Consider the following 10,417-nt stretch of genomic DNA (forward strand, 5'->3'; position numbering starts at 1 on the left):
AGGAAGAGGAAGAGGAGGAAGATTTAAGCCATACTTCCAGCAATCTTCAGAAGTGTGTTATAATTGTGGACAGGTTGGTCACTTTGCTGTGAGAGTAATGGGCCAGGAGGAAACACCAGAGGGAATTTCAGAGGAAGATACAGGGGCCAGTCAATATCATCTGGAGGACAGGTGAACCCTTATAGGGGCCCGGAGCAAGGATTTGAGGGAGTGAAACAGCTGATTCCTCTTACGGAACCAATTGAGCTCTGCTATGAAAATCAGAAAATTACAATACCCATACTGGTATCAGAACATACACCTATTGCATTGTTGGGAAGAGATGTATTGTGTAAATTGACTGTACAATAAAATGTACACCAGACGGCTGTCTGGTAGAAGTGCCAAAGGAAAAGGTTTACCAATTGTTGATGATGACAGAGATGGATTCTTCTTCAGTATTCTGGATTGGAAATCTCAGTGAAGATTTTTTGAAGCAGGTTAAGATATGGGAGAAATTCATTGTGGCAAATATGCCAGATGCGAGGCTTCCGGTATATCCATTTCATTGTAAGCTCAAGTATTTCAAGAATGTTGCCCAATCGAACTCAGAGGAATGGTTGAGTCATCAACCAAAGAAAGTTCAACTCAGCTCATGTTGCATAATTTTAGGACCACAAGGAGCAGCTATGAAGATAAACACAAACGATTATCTGGATAAAGAAGTTGAGATTGAGAAGAGTGTGCCACATGTGACCTTGTTGGTTTCTGAAGGCTATGAGCAGAAGCAAATAGGAGAAATTATGACAGAAGCAGAGAAAGCTGTTTTTGTACCGATGAAAGAGAATTTGGGGATTTGGAGGAGTGAAGATCAGTGATTTCTCAAAATCATGATTTCGGCTCAAGGACTAGGAGAGCCACAAGCTGTATGGATGACACATGAATCTATTTGCAGTGCGAAGATGGATTCAGACCCTATGAAAGAGGAGATGTTGCAACAAGTTCCAGAATGTTTGTTGTCTTTGGAGAAACGATGAGGGGTTGATAGTAGTGCCTCTAGACCTATTAGGTCTGATGATTCAGGAAGCACATGGGTTAGCTCATGTTGCAAGGGCGGAGGTTAGGAGAAAAATCACAAAGGAGTACGGTTTTTGGGAACCATATTTGCTTGAACAGGTTGACTATGTCATAGGTAGGTGCACAATCTGTCTGAAAAATAATGTTTGCAGGGGTGTGACTGTTATTCTTGGTTACATTCCTACACCAAGAGGTGAATAAGATGTCCAACTAGTGTAAAGAAGTCATAAGCAGGTGGGGACTTCCCGATCAAATATCCTCAAATTAGTGGGAGAGAGTTTTGTGGATAAATCAGTGAAATGGTTTTTGGTAAAATTGGGAAAAAAGTCAGACTAAAAAGTTATGAAAACTAGGGTTGAAGTAACTCTAGGAAATGTTGAATACCCGATCATTTTTCACATGTCTTTACATATTGTTGTGATATTTAGTATTTTCTTATGAATCAAAGGGGGGAAATGGAATGTGATTCATTTTATATATCATTTTATATATCATTTTTATATTATTGTTGATATTGATGTTTTAATTTGCATGTGTTGTTTTGAAAAAGATACTGGTTGGTGTTTTCTTTTCTTCCAGAAGCATATGGGGGAATGTGTAGAGGGGGTTCAAATACTCAAACATGGACAATATGAATGGACTGGAGGAAGTGGAACAAGGAAGGTGTGGAAATGTTCAGATTCCATCATCAACGTTGCATTGAAAGTCGACACTGCTGAGGAGATGCAGTGTAGTGGACTACATTCCAGTGTCTGCAATGATATATAGACATATTTGCATGTGTAATACATAATTTGTGTCATATTCTTTCTGTATTAATTTTTGAAGAATTATGTTTTCTGTTGTTGGGTACATGTGGGGACCTCAGATGTTTTAGTTTTTTCGTGGATGCTTAGGGATATTGGGTCTAGGCAGGGACAGAGAGAATCCACAGGAGGGTCCAATGGGTCGACCAGCCTGAATGTGGACATTTTTGATTGTATTTTGTTTTCTGAGGCTTTCATGTGTATTCAATTGCATCATAGTTTAAAATGCATTGATAAAGATGTATGAATTGATCTGGAGTACTTAGGTGGTCGCCTGGGGCAGAGGGGCCGTGAGAGAACTTTACTGTCTTGATTGATTGATGGATATTTGGAAAGAAAGCTGCCAGACAGGTTTTTCGCTCTTACACTCCATAACGATTTCTTTACACTTCATAAAAATTTGTTCACACTACATACATTTTGTTTTATTGTTAAAGTTACACAAGATTTGTCATAATCCAATTCTTTTTGTTTTCGAGACTTAATTAGTCTCGAAGGGGGGAAATATGTAGTATCTGAAGATTCTATGACTTTGGCTGAGGTTTGCATATTCTGCTTGCGGAAACATCTGGAAAGCATTACTATAGGGGCCCTCTAAAACAGAGGAGAGTCTGTTATGTGAAGGCCAGGGATTGGCCTATGAAAAAAACACCCATATTATGTTACATATTATAAATACCATGGTTGGAACAAAGGAAGGGGAGAAATAACATATTAGAGATTGGGTCAGTTGTTCTCCAGATGTCTGCAGGAGTCTGTAAATTGATGCTGTTATCTTAGATGTAATAAACCATTATAATCAAGGACAGTATCAGCGGATTTCTTGTCATCACAGCATGTCAGCACCGTTATCTCGACACTACAGACGCCTCCATTAAAGAACACCCTCTTTGTTCTGTTAGACAAGTACCTCTTTATCCACATTATAGCAGGGGGTGTAAAGCCATTACACATACATTTTTCCAGCACCAGACTATGATCGATAATGTCAAAAGCCGCACTGAAGTCTAACAAAACAGCCCCCACAATCTTTTTATCATCAATTTCTCTCAGCCAATCATTAGTCATTTGTGGAAGTGCTGTGCTTGTTGAATGTCCTTTTCTATATAAATGCAGAACGTTTGTTTTCAATTTGTTTACAGCAAAATATCATTGTATCTGGTCAAAAACACTTTTTTCCAATAGTTTACTAAGGATTGGTAACAGGCTAATTGGTCGGCTGTTTGAGCCAGTAAAGGGGGCTTTACTATTCTTTGCCTCATCCCTCTCAACTATAAAATTGTTCAATTCCTCATCAATCCACAGGGATTTAAACGTTTTTACAGTCATTTTCTTAATGGTGCATGCTTATTAGTAACTGGAATAAGCTATTTCAAAAATGTGTCAAGTGCAGTGTCTGTTTGCTCCTCATTACACACCACGGACCAACATACAGTTGAAGTCGGAAGTTAGATTATTTCACTTATTATTCACTGTATCATAATTCCAGTGGGTCAGAAGTTTACATACACTAAGTTGACTGTGCCTTTAAACAGCTTGGAAAATTCCAGAAAATGATGTCATGGCTTTAGAAGCTTCTGATAGGCTAATTGACATAATTTTTGTCAATTGGAGGTGTACCTGTGGATTTATTTCAGGGCCTACCTTCAAACTCAGTGCCTCTTTGCTTGACATCATGGGAAAATCAAAAGAAATCAGCCAAGACCTCAGAAAAATAAATGTAGACCTCCAAAAGTCTGGTTCATCCTTGGGAGCAATTTCCAAATGCCTGAAGGTATCATGTTCATCTGTACAAACAATAGTACACAAGTATAAACACCATGGGACCACGCAGCCATCATACCGCTCAGGAAGGAGACGCATTCTGTCTCCTAGAGATGAACGTACTTTGGTACGAAAAGTGCAAATCAATCCCAGAACAACAGCAAAGGACCTTGTGAAGATGCTGGAGGAAACAGGTACAAAAGTATCTATATCCACAGTAAAACGAGTACTACAGTGGGGAGAACAAGTTTTTGATACACTGACGATATTGCAGGTTTTCCTACTTACAAAGCATGTAGAGGTCTGTAATTTTTATCATAGGTACACTTCAACTGTGAGAGACGGAATCTAAAACAAAAATCCAGAAAATCACATTGTATGATTTTTTAAAGTAATTAATTTGCATTTTATTGCATGACATAAATATTTGATCACCTACCAACCAGTAAGAATTCCGGCTCTCACAGACCTGTTAGTTTTTCTTTAAGAAGCCCTCCTGTTCTCCTCTCATTACCTGTATTAACTGCACCTGTTTGAACTCGTTACCTGTATAAAAGACACCTGTCCACACACTCAATCAAACAGACTCCAACCTCTCCACAATGGCCAAGACCAGAGCGCTGTGTAAGGACATCAGGGTTAAAATTGTAGACCTGCACAAGGCTGGGATGGGCTACAGGACAATAGGCAAGCAGCTTGGTGAGAAGGCAACAACTGTTGGCGCAATTATTAGAAAATGGAAGAAGTTCAAGATGACGGTCAATCACTCTCGGTCTCGGGCTCCATGCAAGATCTCACCTCGTGGGGCATCAATGATCATGAGGAAGGTGAGGGATCAGCCCAGAACTACACGGCAGGACCTGGTCAATGACCTGAAGAGAGCTGGGACCACAGTCTCAAAGAAAACCATTAGTAACACATTACACCGTCATGGATTAAAATCCTGCAGCACACGCAAGGTCCCCCTGCTCAAGCCAGCGCATGTCCAGGCCCGTCTGAAGTTTGCCAATGACCATCTGGATGATCCAGAGGAGGAATGGGAGAAGGTCATGTGGTCTGATGAGACAAAAATATAGCTTTTTGTTCTAAACTCCACTCGCCGTGTTTGGAGGAAGAAGAAGGATGAGTACAACCCCAAGAACACCATCCCAACCGTGAAGCATGGAGGTGGAAAAATCATTCTTTGGGGATGCTTTTCTGCAAAGGGGACAGGACGACTGCACCGTATTGAGGGGAGGATGGAAGGGGCCATGTATCGCGAGATCTTGGCCAACAACCTCCTTCCCTCAGTAAGAGCATTGAAGATGGGTTGTGGCTGGGTCTTCCAGCATGACAACGACCCGAAACACACAGCCAGGGCAACTAAGGAGTGGCTCCGTAAGAAGCATCTCAAGGTCCTGGAGTGGCCTAGCCAGTCTCCAGTCCTGAACCCAATAGAAAATCTTTGAGGGAGCTGAAAGTCCGTATTGCCCAGCGACAGCCCCGAAACCTGAAGGATCTGGAGAAGGTCTGTATGGAGGAGTGGGCCAAAATCCCTGCTGCAGTGTGTGCAAACCTGGTCAAGACCTACAGGAAACGTATGATCTCTGTAATTGCAAACAAAGGTTTCTGTACCAAATATTAAGTTCTGCTTTTCTGATGTATCAAATACTTATGTCATGCAATAAAAAGCAAATGAATTACTTAAAAATCATACAATGTGATGAAAATTACAGACCTCTACATGCTTTGTAAGTAGGAAAACCTGCAAAATCGGCAGTGTATCAAATACTTGTTCTCCCCACTGTATATCGACATAACCTGAAGGGACGCTCAGCAAGGAAGAAGCCACTGCTCCAAAACCGCCATAAAAAAGCCAGACTACGGTTTGCAACTGCACATGGGGACAAAGATCGTACTTTTTTGAGAAATGTCCTCTGGTCTGATGAAACAAAAATAGAACTGTTTGGCCATAATGACCATCGTTATGTTTGGAGGAAAAAGGGGGTTGCTTGCAAGCCAAAGAACACCATCCCAACCGTGAAGCACAGGGGTGGTAGCATCATGCTGTGGGGGTGCTTTGCTGCAGGAGGGACTGGTGCACTTCACAAAATAGACGGCATCATGAGGAAGGAAAATGATGTGGATATATTGAAGCAACATCTCAAGACATCAGTCAGGAAGTGAAAGCTTGGTCGCAAATGGGTCTTCCAAATGGACAATGACCCCAAGCATACTTCCAAAGTTGTGGCAAAATGGCTTAAGGACAACAAAGTCAAGGTATTGGAGTGGCCATCACAAAGCCCTGACCACAATCCTATAGAAAATGTGTGGGCAGAACTGAAAAAGTGTGTGCGAGCAAGGAGGCCTACAAACCTGACTCAGTTACACCAGCTCTTTCAGGAGGAATGGGCCAAAATTCACCCAACTTATTGTGGGAAGCTTGTGGAACGCTACCCGAAACGTTTGACCCAAGTTAAACAATTTAAAGGCAAAGCTACCAAATACTAATTGAGTGTATGTAAACTTCTGACCCACTGGGAATGTGATGAAATAAATAAAAGCTTAAATAAATCATTCTCTCTACTATTATTCTGACATTTACATTCTTAAAATAAAGTGGTGATCCTAACTGACCTAAAACAGGGAATTTTTACTAGGATTAAATGTTAGGAATTGTGAAAAACTGAGTTTAAATGTATTTGGCTACGGTGTATGTAAACTTCTGACTTCAACTGTATATTATTTACATCAACAACATAGGAATCACTAGAAAACTTATTGTATGACCTCTTATACACAATATTAGGCCTTTGAAACTTTGGTTTTCCTAGATATGGCTACTATATTGTGAACACTACATCCAATGGATTTGGATACTGCTTTCAAACAAATATCTGCAGCATTAGTAAGGATATGATCAATACATGTTGATGATTTAATTCCTGTACTGTTTGTAACCACCCTGGTAGGTTGACAACCTGAACCAGGTTGCAGGCACTGGTTACAGTTTGAAACTTTCTCTTGAGTGGGCAGCCTGATGAAAGTATTTAAAATCACCCAGAAAGTATACCTCTCTATTGATATCACATACATTATCAAGCATTTCACACGTCATCCATAACCTGAATAATCTGTCTGTAAACAATTGTTGTAAAAATTACTTGTGTCATGCACAAAGTAGATGTCCTAACCGACTTGCCAAAACACAAGAAATTTGTGGAGTGGTTGAAAAACGAGTTTTAATGACTCCAACCTAAGTGTATGTAAACCTCCAACTTCAACTGTATGTAGAGCCATATACTGTATCGACATGCCCAGAGAGTGTCACTTAGTCTCTGAAGCTCTCTAGGTGCACCTGGGTACATCTCTCTTTGTACGCTAAGCCATTTTGTATGCACATATGACCCAGATGTGAAGACATACAATCTTTCTAGTGAGGAGAAGAACAGTCCTACCTCAGCGACAGCTTTGACTGTATCCACTAAAACTAAGTTTAGACAGTGCTCATTGCAGTGTATGTTAAAGGCATGCTTTGCTTGTTCTTTAATGCGTGACTGGACGCCTGAATGCTTGCCACTCATAACTGAAGCACCGTCATATGCTTGGCCTACTAGGTTGTTTTTGTATTCAAGACCATGACTTTCTAATATGTGTATGATTTTGTCAGTAAGCCCTGCTGCATCTAGTCGATCAGCCGATTCAAAGTGGAGAAAGCTCTCATGGACAGCTCCACTGAAATTGTACCTGAGTACTAGAGATAACTGCTCCTTTTTTTTTAACATATTTTGTGTCGTCTGCCATTATGCTAAAGACCTCACTGTCTTTCACTTCTTCTATAATTTTTGTTCGAACCATGTCTGCCAAACAACTCAGAACCTCATTCTGAATATCTTTGCTTGGGTATTTTGCATTATGAATGGAAGTTAACCTTTTTTTTCACTGTTGTGTCATGCTTAGCTATTGTTTCTAGGATTGCCATGAAGTTCCCGTTATTATCAGACTCTGCAGACTCATTGTGTCCTCTTTGTGCAATGTTTTGTGTGGCTGTAAGTAGTAGTACGTCTATTGTTTTGATATAGTCCCGATTTTCTTGAACCTGTTTGTTGTGTTCCTTGTTTAGTGCATTTACCAGTGTTGCATTACTTTTTACAGCTTTCTGATAGTCTCTCCATGTAATCATTGCTTGTTTGTGCTGCTCAGACCTTGCATGAATTGCAAATTCCCCCTCTTTGTAAGTTGCCTTCTTCCAGTTGTTAAAACCCAATTTTGAATCAAATACAGTCTGAGACTTTGGGAAGGCTAAAATGCCTGCAGGCGTAACAAAAGACAGAGTCTGATTTTTTTGAATATTCAAGCCAGGGGTGGATGTGGTACCAGGCCGCCTTGAAGCTCCTCCTCCTGTCCCCCACCAGAGTTCTTGGGTACATGTTCATCACTGGCTGCACCGGTGGGTCCTCCCGGGATTTGCTGACATCTGTCGAAGAAAGAAAACTATAATTAAAAGTATCTATTTGGGTAATTTTAGACACATACCATAGCCATCAGACAACTTCTGAAATCCATCTGATATCTATATCACAAGCCCAATAGCATGTTAAATGAGAATTCATTTCAATCATAAACCGACATTTCTATACACCATATAAACTGACTAATTGCACTGCTTTACAAGTAACCACAGATTTATTCAACATCCCAAACCTGATTGTCCACTGCCTGTGGATGCACATGGGTCCTCTGTTGGTGTCTCACTCTCAGCCTCTACGTCCCCCTCAGCCTCAGTCTCTCCATCTGTCTCACTTTCCTGCTCTACTATGCCTTCACTCTCAGTCTCTCCAATGGACAAGTCTTCCTGCTCTCTCTCTGCAGGCTCTCTGCTCTCTCTTGCTCTCTCCACACTTGAACCCTCTGGCTCTGTCTGACTTTCTGCCTTGTCTTTTCTTTGGAAGAAGGACATTATGTCCTTTTTTCTCTTTATGTTGGTGAGAACTATAGAGCAAAAGCAATGGGGACCAAGCTTATTAATTCATTTACTGAAAATAACTGACTTGCTAGGTAGCTAGCTTTCATGTCTAACCTTTTAACGTTACAATGTGTGGTTTAAGTAAAAGCACCATGTGTTTTTGATGAAATATGATATCCTTTTTCATATTGCCATACATTTTTCGATGCCTGACTGTAAGAATTAGCTACAAAACTAAACCAAAAACAATGCAAACGAATACATAGCCCAGGATTCAAGCCAATTCATTAATTAATTCACAAAGAAAGTAACAAACGGCCAGGTTAACATTAGCTGATCTAACATTACACTTCTGTAATGCATTTAATAGTTAACTATGTTACAAATACAACATATCAAACATTTTTGCTCACCTCTCTTCATTTCCTTCTTCTTGCTTGAACAATATTATTTGCGCCAAATTTCTTTCAACTTCTGAATCGAAAAAAACTTGCAGATCCATGTGGTACGATACAGTTGTGTTCCGCCTAAAGGAGTCCCACTAGAAAATGTGTTGGGTTACTTTAGTGTTTCGCTTTGTCACTGTCTAATAACGGATGTAAAAAAATAAGATAAAAAGAACATGATCGCAAAAATTAATTCTGTGATAATTATTTCAGACTCCGCATTTAGGGAGGCCACAAGGGGGTCCAAGCTTGTTGTCACAGGGGCACTGGTCCCCCCCCGAAACCGCTAGTGATACCAAGTGTGATGGATGACAACAAGGACAGTATAGACCAGAGCAGAGCAGAAGAGTAAAGGTGTTGGTGTAGGTGGGTGTTGTTGCGTCCTGTCAGAACTTAATGTTTGGAACCTCCCTGTCACACAAACACAGTCATGTCTCTTCCCATGATGCTGTTGGCCATTGCTTGTGTTTGCCTGTGTGTTCTCTCTAACTAACCACAAATCAGTTCCCATATATGCTGTATTTGATCATGTATACATAATTAGTGTATTTGTGTCTTGCACACCTTCCCTGTTGGCATCTTCTATATAGGGAGAATCTGTATCTTTCTCAGTGCTTGTGTCTTATGGAATCTTGTGCCTTATGGAATCTTGTGCCTTATGGAATCTTGTGCCTTATGGAATCTTGTGTGTAGCTCTGTTGACTACGTAGTGTGTGTTTACAGTCCCGTCCCCTGCGGGAACGACATACCTTTCCGCACATTCCCATCTGTGGCGCGGAATTCCCTGGTGTTGAGCAGGAAGCAAGCACGGTCCTGCTGGTAGCGTTCCCGTGTTACTCTGGCGCCCTCTCGCTCCGGACTCAGCACCTGGTCAATGGTGGGGCAGTCCTCGTTCGCCAGGGCCGCAGTGGCCGCGTCGCCGTTCTGCTTGGAATCTTTTGGAAAAGAAGGAGAGATGGGGAAAGGGGGGATGGAAGGAGAGCAAGGGAGAAGGAGAGAGTAAAGGAGAAGGAAGGAATAGGAGGGTAGGAGAGAAGTGAGGTACCTGGATAGTAGAGGAGGAAGGTCGTGATGGGAGACTGAGGCCAAACCGGGCTGTGTTTCCATATCCACACTAGCATACCACTTAGGATGCATGGCCATTACATTGCTTCACTCTACATAGTATGTTGGTATGGGTATTGGAACATAGCCGGAGGAGAGGAGTTGCTTACTTGATGATTCAATTGACCCAATCAGAGAGCTTGCTGTTGTGAGCTTAGGGGCTTTGATTGGCTGCTATATCTGAGGTTTTGGCATGGCACCTTGGCCCACCGATACAGTCTCCCATCACTGGAGAAAAGTGTGTAAGAAAATAGTCAAAGGGATAGGGGGAGGAGGTGTTACTACAAGCTACTGAT

General features: G+C 41.3%; 1 protein-coding gene across 1 annotated transcript in view; it reads right to left on the bottom strand.

The window, feature by feature from the left end:
* Positions 1-10,417, bottom strand: part of LOC121547188 (potassium voltage-gated channel subfamily C member 1-like) — a 107,101-nt gene that overhangs the window by 48,505 nt on the left and 48,179 nt on the right. Inside the window, exon 3 of the mRNA XM_045209736.1 lies at positions 9,767-9,952. Within this exon, the coding sequence (XP_045065671.1) occupies positions 9,767-9,952 (186 nt within the window). The remainder of the gene's footprint in view (positions 1-9,766; positions 9,953-10,417) is intronic.

This window comes from Coregonus clupeaformis, chromosome 31 (genome assembly GCF_020615455.1).
Source record: "Coregonus clupeaformis isolate EN_2021a chromosome 31, ASM2061545v1, whole genome shotgun sequence".
Classification (NCBI taxonomy): Eukaryota; Metazoa; Chordata; class Actinopteri; order Salmoniformes; family Salmonidae; genus Coregonus; species Coregonus clupeaformis.